This window comes from Taeniopygia guttata, chromosome 31 (assembly GCF_048771995.1).
Source record: "Taeniopygia guttata chromosome 31, bTaeGut7.mat, whole genome shotgun sequence".
Lineage (NCBI taxonomy): Eukaryota > Metazoa > Chordata > Aves > Passeriformes > Estrildidae > Taeniopygia > Taeniopygia guttata.
Window position 1 is genome coordinate 1,978,652 of NC_133056.1, and position 16,995 is coordinate 1,995,646.

General features: G+C 64.5%; 1 protein-coding gene across 1 annotated transcript; it reads left to right on the plus strand.

Moving 5' to 3' along the window:
* The first annotated feature begins 1,829 nt into the window (after positions 1-1,829).
* On the plus strand, positions 1,830-16,745 carry LOC140681046 (fermitin family homolog 3-like). Its single transcript, XM_072920216.1, has 13 exons — positions 1,830-1,909; positions 3,618-3,904; positions 5,681-5,779; positions 6,796-7,034; positions 7,529-7,633; positions 9,354-9,500; positions 10,611-10,660; positions 10,954-11,078; positions 11,626-11,732; positions 12,308-12,529; positions 14,660-14,784; positions 15,356-15,497; positions 16,584-16,745. Exons 1-13 carry the CDS (start codon positions 1,830-1,832, stop codon positions 16,743-16,745), a joined length of 1,890 nt encoding a protein of 629 aa, XP_072776317.1.
* Positions 16,746-16,995: the final 250 nt, after the last annotated feature.

Here is a 16,995-nt window from a genome sequence, read left to right on the forward strand (position 1 = left end):
TATCCCAGTTCATCCCAGTATATCCCAGTATATCCCAGTATATCCCAGTTCATCCCAGTTCATCCCAGTTCATCCCAGTTCATCCCAGTTCATCCCAGTGCTCCCAGTCCATCCCAGTTCATCCCAGTTCATCCCTGTGCTCCCAGTTCATCCCAGTTCACCCCAGTACATCCCTGTTCATCCCAGTGCTCCCAGTTCATCCCAGTCCATCCCAGTCCATCCCAGTCCGGGGGTGTCCGGGGCAGTTTCCCATGGGTGGGACCCCAAATTTCCGCCCCCCACTGGGCAGGGCCGGACCTGGTGGCCCCTCCCCACGGGTGACACCCATGGGTGGCCCTGGGGACACTCGGGGACACTCGGTGACACTCGGGGACACTCCGGGGACACTCGGTGACACTCGGGGACACTCCGGTGACACTCGGGGACACTCGGGGACACTCCGGGGACACTCCGGGGACACTCGGGGACACTCGGGGACACTTTGGGGACACTCCGGGGACACTCGGGGACACTTTGGGACATTCGGGGACACTCGGGGGACACTCGGGGACACTCCGGGGACACTCGGGGACACTCGGGGACACTCCGGGGACACTCGGGGACACTCGGGGGACACTCGGGGACACTCCGGGGACACTCGGGGACACTTTGGGACACTCGGGGGACACTCGGGGACACTCCGGGGACACTCCGGGGACACTTTGGGGACACTCGGGGACACTCCGGCGACACTCGGGGACACTCGGGGACACTTTGGGGACACTCGGGGACACTCTGGGGACACTTTGGGGACACTCCAGGACACTCGGGGACACTCGGGGACACTCCGGGGACACTTTGGGGACACTCGGGGACACTCGGGGACACTCGGGGACACTCCAGGACACTCGGGGACACTCGGGGACACTCGGGGACACTTTGGGGACACTTTGGGGACACTTTGGGGACATTTGGGGACACTCGGGGACACTCGGGGACACTCGGGGACACTTTGGGGACACTCCGGGGACACTCCGGGGACACTCGGGGGACAATCCGGGACACTCGGGGACACTTTGGGGACACTCGGGGACACTCCGGGGACACTCGGGGACACTTTGGGGACACTCCGGGGACACTCCGGGGACACTCGGGGACACTCGGGGACACTCCGGGGACACTCCGGGGACACTCGGGGACACTCGGGGACACTTTGGGGACACTCCGGGGACACTCCGGGGACACTCGGGGACACTCCGGGGACACTCGGGGACACTTGGGGACACTCGGGGACACTCCGGGGACACTTTGGGGACACTCGGGGACACTTTGGGGACACTCGGGGACACTCCGGGGACACTCCGGGGACACTCGGGGACACTTTGGGGACACTTTGGGGACACTCCGGGGACACTCGGGGACACTTTGGGGACACTTTGGGGACACTTTGGGGACACTCGGGGACACTCGGGGACACTCGGGGACACTTTGGGGACACTTTGGGGACACTCGGGGACACTCGGGGACACTTTGGGGACACTTTGGGGACACTCGGGGACACTCGGGGACACTCGGGGACACTTTGGGGACATTTGGGGACACTCGGGGACACTCGGGGACACTCGGGGACACTCCGGGGACACTCGGGGACACTCCGGGGACACTTTGGGGACACTCGGGGACACTTTGGGGACACTCGGGGACACTCCGGGGACACTCCGGGGACACTCGGGGACACTTTGGGGACACTTTGGGGACACTTTGGGGACACTCGGGGACACTCCGGGACACTCGGGGACACTCGGGGACACTCGGGGACACTTTGGGGACATTTGGGGACACTCGTGGCCATGGCGGGGCTGAAAACGGCCACGGGCGAAGAGATCGACGGATCGTTCGAGCTGCGCGTGGAGGTGGAGGCGGGACACGAGTGGGGACAGGGACAGGGACACGAGTGGGGACAGGGGGGACAGTGCCACCCCCGCGTCCTCACCCTCTGTGTCACCGCGGACCTGCCGATCGCGGGGCTCGTGCGGCGCCTCCTGGAAACGCTGGGTGAGTGACCCACGGGTGACCACTGAGTGACCACGGGTGACCAGGGGTGACCAGGACTGACCAGGAGTGACCAGGAGTGACCAGGAGTGACCAGGAGTGACCATTGAGTGACCACGGACTGACCCACGGACTGACCCACGGACTGACCCACGGAGTGACCCACGGACTGACCATTGAGTGACCCACGGACTGACCCACGGAGTGACCCACGGGTGACCATTGAGTGACCCACGGAGTGACCCACGGAGTGACCCACGGACTGACCCACGGACTGACCATTGAGTGACCCACGGACTGACCCACGGAGTGACCCACGGGTGACCATTGAGTGACCCACGGAGTGACCCACGGAGTGACCCACGGAGTGACCCACGGGCAGCCCCATCCCCCACTCGGGACAGTTGTCCCCTCCCCCCCCGGGGCCGGTTTTGGGTTGTGGGTTCGGGGTGGGTTCGGGGGTTTGGGGTGGGGGAGGGGCTCCGCTCTTATCGGGTCCCCCCCATTTCCCCCCCACGTCCCCCCCACTTCCCGCCCCTCCCCCCCCCCGGGCCGATAAGGGACCCGCGCGCTAAAAATAGCCCCGGAGCGCCCCTCCCCCCCCCGAGCCCCGGATGTGGTTTGGGGGGGGAGGGGAGGGGGGGGTGACCCCTGGGGCCCCCCCCAACTCTCCCAAAGCCCCCCCAGTCCTCCATTAACCCCCCCAGATGCACTTTTGGGGTACCCAAACCCCCCCCAGTGCAGGTTTGGGGTACCCCAGCCCCCCAAAGCCCCCCCAAAGCCCCCCCATCTCCCCATCCCAGCCCCCCCAGACGCAGTTTGGGGTACCCCATCCCCCCCAAAAGCCCCCCCAAACCCCCATTAACCCCCCCCAAATGCACTCTAGGGGTACCTCAGCCCCCCCCCGATGGACTTTAGGGGTACCCCAGCCCCCCAAAGCCCCCCAAAGCCCCCCAAAGCCCCCCAAACCCCCATCCCAGCCCCCCACAACGCAGTTTGGGGTACCCCAGCCCCCATTTCACCCCCCCAGATGCACTTTAGGGGTACCTCAGCCCCCCCCGGTGCAGATTTGGGGTACCCCATCCCCCCCAAAGCCCCCCAAAAGCCCCCCAATCCCCCATTTCAGCCCCCCCCAAATGCACTTTAGGGGCACCTCAACCCCCCCCAGACGCAGTTTGGGGTACCCCAGCCCCCCCAAAGCCCCCCCACCCCCCATCCCAGCCCCCCCCGATGCACTCTAGGGGTACCCCAGCCCCCCCCCGATGCACTTTAGGGGTACCCCAGCGCCCCCAAAGCCCCCCAAACCCCCATTAACCCCCCCCAAATGCACTTTTGGGGTACCTCAGCTCCCCCAGATGCACTTTAGGGGTACCCCATCCCCCCCCAAAGCCCCCCAACCCCCCAGCCCATCCCCCCCATGCACTTTGGGGTACCCCAGCCCCCATTTCAGCCCCCCAAAGCCCCCCCAAACCCCCATTAACCCCCCCAAATGCACTCTAGGGACACCCCAGCCCCCCCCCGCAAATGCACTTTAGGGGTACCCCAGCCCCCATTTCAGCCCCCCAGCGCCCCCCAACGCCCCCCAGCGCCCCCCAGCGCCCCCCAGCGCCCCCCAGCGCCCCCCACGCGTGTCCCCAGGTGACCCCGGCCCGTGGGCCGGTCACGCTCTCTGGTGGGCGCAGCGGCGGCGGTGGCTGCTCAGCCCCTCCCCCACGCTGGAGGCGCTGGGGGTCGGGGGGGGGGTCCCGGCTCCGCTTCGCCCCCCGGTACCGCCCCCTGAGGCTGCGGCTGCCCCGGGGGGGGGTCCTGAGGCTGCGCCTCGACTTCGCCGCGACCCCCGGCCGGGCGGTGGCGGTGGTCTGCGGGCTGCTCGGTGGGTCTGGGGGCTTCCCTGGGGGGTCTGGGGGCTGCCCAGAGGGGTCTGCGGGCTGCTCGGTGGGTCTGGGGGCTGCTCGGTGGGTCTGCGGGCTGCTCTGGGGGGGTTATTGGGGGGTCTGGGGGCTGCTCGGTGGGTCTGGGGGCTGCTCGGTGGGTCTGGGGGCTGCTCGGTGGGTCTGAGGGCTGCTCGGTGGGTCTGGGGGCTTCTCTCGGTGGGTCTGGGGGCTTCCCTGGGTGGTCTGGGGGCTGCTCGGGGGGTCTGGGGGCTTCCCTGGGGGGTCTGGGGGCTGCTCCGTGGGTCTGGGGGCTGCCCAGAGGGGTCTGGGGGCTTCCCTGAGGGGGTTATTGGGGGTCTGTGGGCTGCTCGGTGGGTCTGGGGGCTTCCCTGGGGGGTCTGGGGGCTGCTCGGTGGGTCTGTGGGCTGCTCGGTGGGTCTGGGGGCTTCCCTGGGGGGTCTGGGGGCTGCTCGGTGGGTCTGGGGGCTTCCCTGGGGGGGTCTGGGGGCTTCCCTGGGGGGTCTGGGAGCTGCCCTGGGGGGTCTGCGGGCTGCTCGGTGGGTCTGCGGGCTGCTCGGTGGGTCTGGGGGCTTCCCTGGGGGGTCTGGGGGCTGCTCGGTGGGTCTGGGGGCTGCCCTGGGGGGTCTGGGAGCTGCCCTGGGGGGTCTGGGGGCTGCTCGGTGGGTCTGGGGGCTTCCCTGGGGGGTCTGGGGGCTTCCCTGGGGGGTCTGCGGGCTGCTCGGTGGGTCTGGGGTGTGAATTGGGTCTGGGGTCTCTGGGTGTGTTCGGGGTGTCCCTATGGGCTCTCGGGGTGTGAATTGGGTCTGGGGTCTCCCGCAGGGGTGTGAATTGGGTCTGGGGTCTCTCTCAGGGGTGTGATAATGAATTGGGTCTGGGGTCTCTCTCAGGGGTGTGAATGAATTGGGTGTGAATTGGGTCTGGGGTCTCCCGCAGGGGTGTGAATGAATTGGGTGTGAATTGGGTCTGGGGTCTCTCTCAGGGGTGTAATGATGAATTGGGTCTGGGGTCTCTCTCAGGGGTGTAATGATGAATTGGGTCTGGGGTCTCCCGCAGGGGTGTAATGAATGAATTGGGTCTGGGGTCTCCCGCAGGGGTGTAATGATGAATTGGGTCTGGGGTCTCTCTCAGGGGTGTGATAATGAATGAATTGGGTCTGGGGTCTCTCTCAGGGGTGTGATAATGAATTGGGTCTGGGGTCTCTCTCAGGGGTGTGAATTGGGTCTGGGGTCTCCCGCAGGGGTGTGAGTGAATGAATTGGGTCTGGGGTCTCAGGGGTGTGAATTGGGTCTGGGGTCTCTCTCAGGGGTGTGATGATGAATTGGGTCTGGGGTCTCTCTCAGGGGTGTGAGTTGGGTATTAATTGGGTCTGGGGTCTCCCGCAGGGGTGTAATTAATGAATGAATTGGGTCTGGGGTCTCTCTCAGGGGTGTGATGATGAATTGGGTCTGGGGTCTCTCTCAGGGGTGTGATAATGAATTGGGTCTGGGGTCTCTCTCAGGGGTGTGAATTGGGTGTGAATTGGGTCTGGGGTCTCTCTCAGGGGTGTGATAATGAATGAATTGGGTCTGGGGTCTCTCTCAGGGGTGTAATTAATGAATGAATTGGGTCTGGGGTCTCTCTCAGGGGTGTAATGAATGAATTGGGTGTGAATTGGGTCTGGGGTCTCTCTCAGGGGTGTGATAATGAATGAATTGGGTCTGGGGTCTCTCTCAGGGGTGTGATAATGAATGAATTGGGTCTGGGGTCTCTCTCAGGGGTGCCCCACCCCGAGGAACTGTCGCTGCTGCGGCCCGAGGGGGGGGAGGGGCGCGGCCCCCCCGACCTGGACCTGACCCACCTGCGGCCCTGGGCGGGTGAGGGGGAGGGGCGGGTGGGGGAGGGGCGGGTGGGGGAGGGGCGGGTGAGGGGGGAGGGGCAGGTGGGGGAGGGGTCGCTGGCCCCGCCCCCGGCCCCGCCCCTCCCCCACCGCCGCCCCTCCCCCCAGAGGAGGCCCCGCCCCCCCCGCTGCCCCCGGAGCAGCTCCGGGCCCTGCGGAGCCCCAAAAACGGGCGGGGGGCACCCCCGGGACCCCCCCGGAGCCCCCCCGGGAGCGCCCAAAGGTGGCGGGCGCGGCGGCACGCGCGGTAGGGCGGGGCGGGGCGGGGTCTGTGTTTGGGTGGCGTTTGGGGGCGTGGTCCGGGATTTAAGTGGGGTTTGGGGGCGTGGTTTGGGTGGGGTTTGGGTGGGGTTTGGGTGGGGTTTGGGTGGGGTTTGGGGGCGTGGTTTGGGTGCGGTTTGGGGGCGTGGTCTGTATTTTGGGTGGGGCTTGTGGGCGTGGTTTGTATTTGGGTGTGGTCTGTGGGCGTGGTCCGTGGTTTAAGTGCGGTTTGGGGGCGTGGTTTTGGTTTGGGTGGGGTTTGGGGGCGTGGTTTGTGTTTGGGTGCGGTTTGGGGGCGTGGTCCGTGATTTAGGTGGGGTTTGGGGGCGTGGCTTGGTTTTGGGTGTGGTTTGGGGCGTAGTTTGATTTTGGGTAGGGTTTGGGGGCGTGGTTTGGGGTTTGGGTGTGGTTTGGGGGTGTGGTTTGGGTGGGAATTGTGGGCGTGGTTTTGGTTTGGGATGGGCTCTGTGGGCGTGGTTTGTATTTTGGGTGGGGTTTGGGGGCGTGGTTTGGGGTTGGGTGTGGTCTGTGGGCGTGTCCCGGGCTATGGGCGTGGCCTGTTGGCGTGGCCCGGGTGGTGGGCGTGGCCCATGGGCGTGGTCCGGGCTGTGGGCGTGGTCGGTGGGCGTGGTCTGTAATTTGGGCGTTGGTTGTGGGCGTGGTTTGTGTTTGGGCGTGGTCTGTGGGCGTGGCCCGGGCTATGGGCGTGGCCTGTTGGCGTGGCCCGGGTAGTGGGCGTGGCCCATGGGCGTGGTCCGGGCTGTGGGCGTGGCCCGTGGGCGTGGTTTGTGTTTGTGTGTGGCCCGTGGGCGTGGCCCGGGCAGTGGGCGTGGCCCGTGGGCGTGTCCCATCCCGGCCCCGCCCCCAGCTGGCTGGACGTGGGCCGGGCGCTGCTGGAGCAGGACGTGGCTGAGGATGAGGAGCTGGAGCTGCGCTTCAAATACCCGTGTGCCGTGGGGCTGGACCCACAGGTACCCCAAACACAGCTGGGCACCCCAAAATCCCTGCCCAGTACCCCCAAAATCCACCTGGAGACCCCCAAAATACACCCGGGCACCCCAAAATCCACCTGGAGACCCCAAAATCCACCTGGGGACCCCCAAAATCCACCCGGGCACCCCCAAAATCCACTTGGGTACCCCCAAAATACCCTCAGGTACCCCCAGAAACCCCCCCAGGTACACCAAAACCTGCCCGGGTACCGCCAAACCCTCCTGGGGAACCCAAACCCTCCCGGGTACCCCCAAAATACACCCAGAGACCCCCAAAACCCACTCAGGTACCCCAAATCCGCCCCCCGGTTACCTGGCAGGGATTTTGGGGGTCCCAGGAGGGGTTTTTGGGGTCCCTGTGGGTCACGTCCCCCCCAAGACACTTTGGGGTCCGTGGGAGGGGGTCTGTGGGGGTCCCCGGGAGGGGTTTTGGGGGTCCCGGGGGTCGCAGCCCCCCCAAAATCCGCCCCCAGGAGGGGCCGCGCGTGGCGCTGCTGCAGGAGGAGGCGCTGGGGGAGATCCTGAGCGAGGAGCTCGAGTGCAGCGAGGAGCAGGGGCTGCGCTTCGCCGCGCTGCAGGTACCCGAAACAGCCCAAAACACCCCAAAAACACCCCCAAAACAGCCCAAAAACAGCCCAAAAACAGCCCAAAAACACCCCCAAAAACAGCCACTACCAACCCCCAAACACCCCCAAAACAGCCCAAAAACAGCCCAAAAACAGCCCAAAAACACCCCCAAAAACCAGCCAGAACCAACCCCAAAACACCCTCCAAAAACACCCCCCAAAAACAGCCCAAAACCACCCCAAATACAGCCCCAAAAACAGCCCTCAAAAACAGCCAAAACCAACCCCGAAACACCCCAAAAACAGCCCAAAAACAGCCCAAAAACACCCCCCAAAAACAGCCAAAAACAACCCCAAAACACCCCATAAACACCCCCAAAAACACCCCAAAAACAACCCCAAAACACCCCAAAAACACCTCCAAAAGCAACCCCAAACCACCCCCCAAAAACAGCCCAAAAACACCCCCCAAAACACCCAAAACCAACCCCAAAAACAGCCCCAAAACACCCCAAAAACACCCCAAAACCAACCCAAAAACACCCCCCAAAAACAGCCCAAAAACACCCCCAAAAAACAGCCAAAACCAACCCCAAAAACACCCCAAAAACACCCCAAAAACACCCCTCAAAAACAGCTAAAACCAACCCCAAAACACCCCGAAACACCCCAAAAACACCCCCAAAAACACCCCAAAACCAACCCAAAAACACCCCCCAGAAACACCCAAAACCAGCCCCAAAACCACCCCAAAACCTTCCCCAAAAACACTCAAAACCAACCCAAAACCACCCCAAAAACACCCCCCAAAAACAGCCACAACCAACCCAAAAACACCCCAAAAACACCCCCAAAAACACCCCAAACCAACCCAAAAACACCCCGAAACACCCCAAAAACACCCCAAAAACACCCCAAAAACACCCCAAAACCACCCCAAAAACAGCCCAAAAACACCCCCCAAAAACAGCCAAAAACAACCCCAAAAACACCCCCCAAAACCAACCCCAAAACACCCCGAAACACCCCAAAAACAGCCCCAAAAACATCCCCAAAAACAGCCAAAACCAACCCCAAAACACCCCAAAACCACCCCCAAAACCAGCCAAAACCAACCCAAAACCACCCCAAAAACACCCCAAAAACACCCCCAAAAACACCCCCCAAAACCACCCAAAAACACCCCAAAACCCCCCCTTAAAAACACCCCAAAACCAACCCAAAACCACCCCAAAAACAGCCCAAAAACACCCCTCAAAAACAGCTAAAACCAACCCCAAAACACCCCAGAAACACCCCCAAAAACACCCCCCAAAAACAACCCCAAAACACCCCCAAAACACCCCGAAACACCCCAAAACACCCCCAAAACCAGCAAAAACCAACCCCAAAACACCCTAAAAACACCCCCCAAAAACACCCCCCAAAAACACCCCCCAAAAACACCCCCCAAAACCAGCAAAAACCAACCCTGAAACACCCCAAAAACACCCCCAAAAACAGCCAAAAGCAACCCCCAAAACACCCCAAAAACACCCCCAAAAACACCCCAAACCCCCTCCGAAATATCCCAAAACCGGCCCTGGGAACCCCAAAAACAGCCCCGGGGGCGCCCCAAAACCACCCGGGAACGCCCCAAACCCCCCAAAAACTCCCCTGGGAGCCCCCCCAAATCTCCCTGCGCCCCAAAATCCCCCCGGGACCCCTCCCCAAATCCCCTCTCGCCCCCCAGTACCTGATCGAGGGGGAGGAGGAGGGGGCGGAGTGGGGGGACCCCCCCGAGACCCCCGAGACCCCCAAACCCACCGAGACCCCCGAGCCGGACCTGAACGCGGCCCTGGAGCGGCTCGAGCTGAGCCTGGGGGGCGGCGGGACCCCCGTGAGAGGGACTGGGATATACTGGGAGGGACTGGGAGGGACTGGGAGGGAACTGGGGGGGCACTGGGGGGGCACTGGGAGCACTGGGGGGGCACTGGGGGGGCACTGGGAGCACTGGGGGGGCACTGGGGGGCACTGGGAGCACTGGGGGGGCACTGGGGGGGCACTGGGGGGGCACTGGGGGGGATTTGGGGGGCACTGGGGGGGCACTGGGGGGCACTGGGAGCACTGGGGGGGCACTGGGGGGGCACTGGGGGGGCACTGGGATGGACTGGGGGGCACTGGGAGCACTGGGGGGCACTGAGGGGGCACTGGGGGGCACTGGGGGGGCACTGAGGGGGCACTGGGGGGCACTGGGGGGGCACTGAGGGGGCACTGGGGGGCACTGGGGGGGCACTGAGGGGGCACTGGGGGGCACTGGGGGGGCACTGAGGGGGCACTGGGGGGGCACTGGGGGTGTACTGGGAGCACTGGGGGGGCACTGGGGGGCACTGGGGGGGCACTGGGGGGGCACTGGGGGTGTACTGGGAGCACTGGGGGGGCACTGGGGGGGCACTGGGAGCACTGGGGGGGCACTGGGGGGGCACTGGGGGGGCACTGGGATGGACTGGGGGGCACTGGGAGCACTGGGGGGGCACTGAGGGGGCACTGGGGGGCACTGGGGGGGACTGGGAGCACTGGGGGAGCACTGGGGGGCACTGGGGGGGGCACTGGGGGGCACTGGGAGCACTGGGGGGGCACTGGGGGGGCACTGGGAGCACTGGGGGGGGCACTGGGGGGACACTGGGGGGCACTGGGGGGCACTGGGAGCACTGGGGGTACTGGGGGGGCACTGGGGGGGCACTGGGGGGCACTGGGGGCACTGGGGGGCACTGGGGGGGCACTGGGGGGGCACTGGGGGGCACTGGGGGCACTGGGGGGGCACTGGGGGGGCACTGGGGGGGCACTGGGGGGCACTGGGGGCACTGGGGGGCACTGGGGGGGCACTGGGAGGGACTGGGGGGGCACTGGGAGGGACTGGGAGGGACTGGGAGCACTGGGAGGGCACTGGGGGCACTGGGGGACACTGGGGGGATTTGGGGGGCTCACGGAGGGTCCGGGGGGTCCCCAGGAGGCGCGCGGAGCCCCCCCCGAGCTGGAGGAGGAGCTGGAGATCCTCAGGTACCCCCCGACCCCCCCCCAAATCCCCAAATTTGGGGTCCCCAAACCCTCCTGTGCCCATTTTGGGGTCCCCCTAACCCCAATCCCCCCCAATTTGGGGGTCCCCAAACCCCCCTGTGCCCATTTTGGGGTCTCCCTAACCCCAATCCCCAAATTTGGGGGTCCCCAAACCCTCCTGTGCCCATTTTGGGGTCTCCCTAACCCCCAATCCCCCAAATTTGGGGTCCCCAAACCCCCCTGTGCCCATTTTGGGGTCCCCCTAACCCAAATCCCCCCAATTTGGGGGTCCGCAGCCCCTCCCCGTGGCCGTTCCGGGGGTCCCGCCCCTCCCCCACCCGGGCGGTGCTCAGGGGGTCGTCGCTGTCGCTCTGGACCCCCCCGAGCTCGGGGGGACCCCAACAGCAGCTGAACCTCCGAGGTGAGACCCCCAAACCCCGGACCCCCAAATTACCCCCAACCCCCCCCCGGGACCCCCAAACCGCCCTGGGACCCCCAAATCACCCCAAAACCCCCCCGGACCCCCAAATTACCCCAAAACCCCCCCAGGGACCCCCAAACCGCCCTGGGACCCCCAAACCGCCCTGGGAACCCCCCCCGGGACCCCAAATTACCCCAAACCCCCCCAGGGACCCCAAATTACCCCAAACCCCCCCCAGCACCCCCTAATCCCCCCCGGGACCCCCAAATCCACCCCCTAGACCCCTTTGGGACCCCCAAATCCCCTCTGGGATCCCCTCAGGGCACCCCAATCCCCCTGAGACCCCCAAAATCCCCTCCCGGGACCCCCCAAATCCCATCTGGGACCCCTCAAATTCCCTCAGGGCCCCCGAATTCCCCTCAAACCCCTTCTGGAACCCCCCAAATTCCCTCCGGGACCCCCCCGGGACCCCCCCGGGACCCCCCTGACCCCCCAAATCCCCCCCGGGACCCCCCCGGGACCCCCCTGACCCCCCAAATCCCCCCAGGCTCGGAGGTGACCCCCCAGGTGGATTTGGGGGCGCAGAAATTCGGCATCAAACTGCGGCTGCCGGGCCCGGGAGGGGGCAGCGAGACCCTCCTGCGGTGCCGCGATGTGGGTGGGGGTCCCGGGGGGATTTGGGGGGTCCCGGGGGGGATTTGGGGGTCCCGGGGGGATTTGGGGGGTCCCGGGGGGGATTTGGGGGGTCCCAGGGGGTCCCGGGGGGGATTTGGGGGGTCCCAGAGGGGATTTGGGGGGTCCCGGGGGGGATTTGGGGGGTCCCGGGGGGGATTTGGGGGGTCCCGGGGGGGATTTGGGGGGTCCAGGGGGGTCCTGAGGGCACCTGAGGGGTGCTGGGGGGGGTCCTGGGGAGCTCTTGAGGGGTCCTGGAGGGTTCCCAGAGGGGATTTGGGGGGTCCTGGAGGGTGTGAGGGGATCCTTGGGGGTCCCGAATGCACCTGGGGGGTCCTGGGGGGTCCTGGGGGGGTCCTGGGGGGTCCTGGAGGGTCCCGGGGGGATCCTGGGGGGTCCCGGGGGGATTTGGGGGTGTCTGAGAGGGGATTTGGGGGGTCCTGGGGGGTCTCGGGTGGTCCCGGGGGGTCTTGGGAGGTCCCGGGGGGATTTGGGGGGCTGGGGGGGATCGGGGGGTGGGGGGAATTTTGGGGTTCACCCCCCGCGCCCCCCCCCAGGCCCCCCAATTCGCCCGGTGGGTCTGCGGCTGCCGCGCGGCCGCTTTTGGGGAGGGGTCCCCGCCGCCCCCCGCGCTGCGGGCGCAGCTCCGGGGGGTCCTGGGGGTCCTGGGGGGGGGGCGGCCGCAGCGGGGAGACCCCCCCGGGACCCCCCCCCGGGACCCCCCGGACCCCCGGCGGCTGCTGCCCCCCCGCCTGCAGCGCCGGCTGAAGGGGCAGCAGGTACGGGACCCCCGAGACCCCCCCCAATTTAACCCAGACCCCCGAGACCCCCCCCCAATTTACCCAGACCCCTGAGACCCCCCCCCATTTACCCAGCCCCCCGAGACCCCCCCCAATTTACCCACACCCCGAGACCCCCCATTTTAACCCAGCCCCCCGAGACCCCCCCCAATTTACCCACACCCCGAGACCCCCCATTTTAACCCAGCCCCCCGAGACCCCCCCAATTTACCCACACCCCGAGACCCCCCATTTTAACCCCCCAAGACCCCCCCCATTTTAACCCATCCCCTGAGACCACCCCATTTTAACCAGCCCCTGAGAACCCCCCCATTTTATCCCCCTGAGACCACCCCCCATTATAACCCAGCCCCCCGAGACCCCCCATTTTAACCCATCCCCTGAGACCCCCCCCATTTTAACCCCCTGAGACCACCCCCAATTTAACCCATCCCCCCGAGACCACCCCCCATTTTAACCCCCCGAGACCCCCCCAATTTAACCCAGCCCCTGAGACCCCCCATTATAACCCCCCGAGACCACCCCCCATTTTAACCCCCTGAGACCACTCCCCAATTTAACCCCCCGAGACCCCCCATTTTAACCCCCTGAGACCCCCCCCATTTTAACCCCCTGAGACCACCCCCCATTTTTACCCAGCCCCCCGAGACCCCCCATTTTAACCCGCCCAAATATCCACATTTTAACCCCCCAGAGACCCCTCCCCACATTTTAACCCCCCCAGAGACCCCTCCCCACTTTTATCCCCACAGTGACCCCCCCCAAAATTTTAAACCCACCCAGAGACCCCTCCCCACATTTTAACCCTCCTATTTTAAACCCCCCAGTTCACCCAGTGCCCCCCATTTCTGCCCCATTTTCACCCCCATTTCTGCCCCATTTTTGCCCCATTTTCACCCCCATTTTTACCCCATTTTTGCCCCATTTTCACCCCAATTTCTGCCCCATTTTCACCCCCATTTTTGCCCCATTTTCACACCCATTTCTGCCCCATTTTCACCCCCACTTTTGCCCCATTTTGCCCCATTTTTACCCCAATTTCTGCCCCATTTTCACCCCCATTTTTACCCCATTTTTACCCCATTTTCACCCCCACTTTTGCCCCATTTTTACCCCATTCTGCCCCATTTTCACCACCATTTCTGCCCCATTTTCACCCCCACTTTTGCCCCATTTTTACCCCATTCTGCCCCATTTTCACCCCCATTTTTGCCCCATTTTCACCCCAATTTCTGCCCCATTTTGCCCCATTTTTGCCCCATTTTCACCCCAATTTCTGCCCCATTTTCACCCCCATTTTTGCTCCATTTTCACCCAATTTTTGCCCTATTTTCACCCCCATTTTCACCCCCATTTTCACCCCCATTTTCACCCCCATTTTTGCCCCATTTTTGCCCCATTTTCACCCCCATTTTCACCCCCATTTTCAACCCCATTTTTACCCCATTTTTACCCCATTTTGCCCCATTTTGACCCCCATTTTAACCCCCATTTTAACCCCCATTCTGCCCCATTTTCACCCCCATTTTTGCCCCATTTTCACCCTCATTTCTGCCCCATTTTTGCCCCATTTTCACCCCAATTTCTGCCCCATTTTCACCCCCATTTCTGCCCCATTTTCACCCCCACTTTTGCCCCATTTTTACCCCATTTTTGCCCCATTTTCACCCCCATTTCTGCCCCATTTTCACTCCCACTTTTGCACCATTTTTGCCCCTTTTTCACCCCCATTCTGCCCCATTTTCACCCCCACTTTTGCCCCATTTTCACCCCCATTCTGCCCCATTTTCACCCCCACTTTTGCCCCATTTTTGCCCTATTTTGCCCCATTTTTGCCCCATTTTCACCCCCATTTCTGCCCCATTTTCACCTCCATTTTTGCCCCATTTTTGCCCCATTTTCACCCCCATTTCTGCCCCATTTTCACCCCCATTTCTGCCCCATTTTCACCCCATTTTTACCCCATTTTACCCCATTTTCACCCCCATTTTCACCCCCATTTCTGCCCCATTTCTGCCCCATTTTCACCCCCACTTTTGCCCCATTTTTCCCCCATTTTGCCCCATTTTTACCCCATTTTTTCCCCATTTTTTGCCCCATTTTGCCCAGTTCCCCCAGCGCCTGTTGCCGGTTCTGCTCCGGGAGGGGCCCCTGAGCCCCCCCCAGGCCCGGCTGCGCTTCCTGCAGGAGTGGAGAGCCCTGCCCGGCTTCGGCCTGGGGCTCTTCGTGGTCAGGTACTGGGAGCACTGGGAGCACTGGGAGCACTGGGAGGGACTGGGGGGGACTGGGAGGGGATTGGGAGGGACTGGGAGGGACTGGGAGGGACTGGGGGGGACTGGGAGGAACTGGGGGGGACTGGGAGGGAACTGGGAGGGAACTGGGAGGAACTGGGGGGGACTGGGAGGGACTGGGGGGGGACTGGGGGGGCACTGGGGGCACTGGGGGGGAACTGGAAATGGACTGGGAGGGAACTGGGAGGGACTGGGAGGAAACTGGGAGGGAACTGGTAGAGGGGTCCCAGGTGTTCGGGGGGGGTCCCGCAGGTTCCGGGGGTTTCTCAGGTGATTTTTGGGGGGTTCCCAGCGGTATTTTGGGGTTCCCAGCCCGGTTTTGGGGTCCCGCAGGTTCCGGGGGGCTCTCAGGTGATATTTGGGGGTTCCCAGCTGTATTTTTGGGGTTCCCAGCCCGGTTTTTGGGGTCCCGCAGGTTCCGGGGGCTCTCAGGTGATTTTTGGGGGCTCTCAGGTGATTTTGGGGGTTCCCAGCCGTATTTTGGGGTTCCCATCCCGGTTTCGGGGTCCCGCAGGTTCCGGGGCGCCCCCCGGGATGAGCTCCTCGCTCTCGGCCCCTCGCGGCTGTCGCGGGTCCCGATCGGCCCCGGCGGAGCCGCGCGCGGGTGGAGCTACAGAGAACTGGAGCGGTGGGACGTGAACTGGGACAGCGGGCAGGTCACTGGGGCAACTGGGAATGGACTGGGACGGGAACTGGGACAGCGGGCAGGTCACTGGGGGGACTGGGAATGGACTGGGACGGGAACTGGGACAGCGGGCAGGTCACTGGGGGGACTGGGAGGGACTGGGAGGGACTGGGACAGCGGGCAGGTCACTGGGGGGACTGGGAGCACTGGGAGGGACTGGGAGGGACTGGGACGGGAACTGGGAATGGACTGGGAATGGACTGGGAGCACTGGTTTGCCCTGGCTGGCCCCGATCGGCCCCGGCGGGATTTTGGGGGGGTCTCACCCCGACGGGATTTTGGGGAGGGATTTGGGGAGGGATTTTGAGGGGGGTCTGACCCCGGCGGGATTTTGGGGAGGGGGTCTGACCCCGCTGGGATCTGAGGGAGGGATTTGGGGGGGGGTCTGACCCCGGCGGGATTTGGGGGGGGTCTCACCCCGGTGAGATTTTGGGGAGGGGTCTCACCCCGGTGGGATCTGAGGGAGGGATTTGGGGAGAGGTCTGATCCCGGTAGGATTTTGGGGAGGGATTTTGGGGAGGGGTCTGACCCCGGTGGGATTTTGGGGAGGGATTTTGGGGAGGGGTCTGACCCCGGTGGGATTTTGGGGGGGATTTTGGGGGGGATTTTGGGAGGGGTCTCACCCCGCTGGAATTTGGGGAGGGGTCTGACCCCGCTGGGATTTTGGGAGGGATTTTGGGGAGGGATTTTGGGGAGGGGTCTCACCCCGCTGGAATTTGGGGAGGGGTCTCACCCCGCTGGGATTTGGGGAGGGGTCTGACCCCGGTGGGATTTGGGGAGGGATTTGGGGGGGGGTCTGACCCCGCTGGGATTTTGGGGAGGGGTCTGACCCCGCTGGGATTTTGGGAGGAATTTGGGGAGGGGTCTGACCCCGGTGGGGTTTTGGGGGGAATTTGGGGAGGGGTCTGACCCCGGTGGGATTTTGGGGGGAATTTGGGGAGGGGTCTGACCCCGCTGGGACTTTGGGAGGAATTTGGGGAGGGGTCTCACCCCGCTGGGATTTTGGGAGGAATTTGGGGGTATTTTGGGGAGGGGTCTCACCCCGCGCCCCCCCCCAGGTGCGGCTGTGGCTCCGCGGGGACCTGACTCTGGCGCTCCGGGTGCTCTCGGCCCCCCCCCGCGCCCTGCACCAGTTTTTGGGGGGGTACCTCGCCCTGGGGGGGGCCCCCCGCGACCCCCGCGAGCTGCGGCGCCTCATGGAGGGGGGGCTGGACCCCTGAGACCCCCCCCAGCCCCCCAACATTGTCACTGTCACTGTCACTGTCACCCCCAAACCCCCCCCCCAAAATGCTCAACACGCTCCGGTGCTCAACAACACCTCGGGGTTGTGGGGAGGGGGCGTGGACCCCCAAATCTTACTGGGGAGGGGGCCTGGACCCCCAAATCTGACTGGGGAGGGGGCCTGGACCCCCAAATCTTACTGGGGAGGGGGCTTGGACCCCCCCAAATCTTTATGGGGAGGGGGCTTGG

Excerpts from the sequence above, each read along its gene's own strand:
- LOC140681046 (XM_072920216.1), top strand. The coding sequence starts at position 1,830 with ATGGCGGGGCTGAAAACGGCCACGGGCGAAGAGATCGACGGATCGTTC. Across the intron at positions 9,501-10,610 it reads TGGGGGGCGGCGGGACCCCC|GAGGCGCGCGGAGCCCCCCC; the intron begins GTGAGAGGGACT and ends GGGGGTCCCCAG. Across the intron at positions 11,079-11,625 it reads ACAGCAGCTGAACCTCCGAG|GCTCGGAGGTGACCCCCCAG; the intron begins GTGAGACCCCCA and ends AAATCCCCCCAG.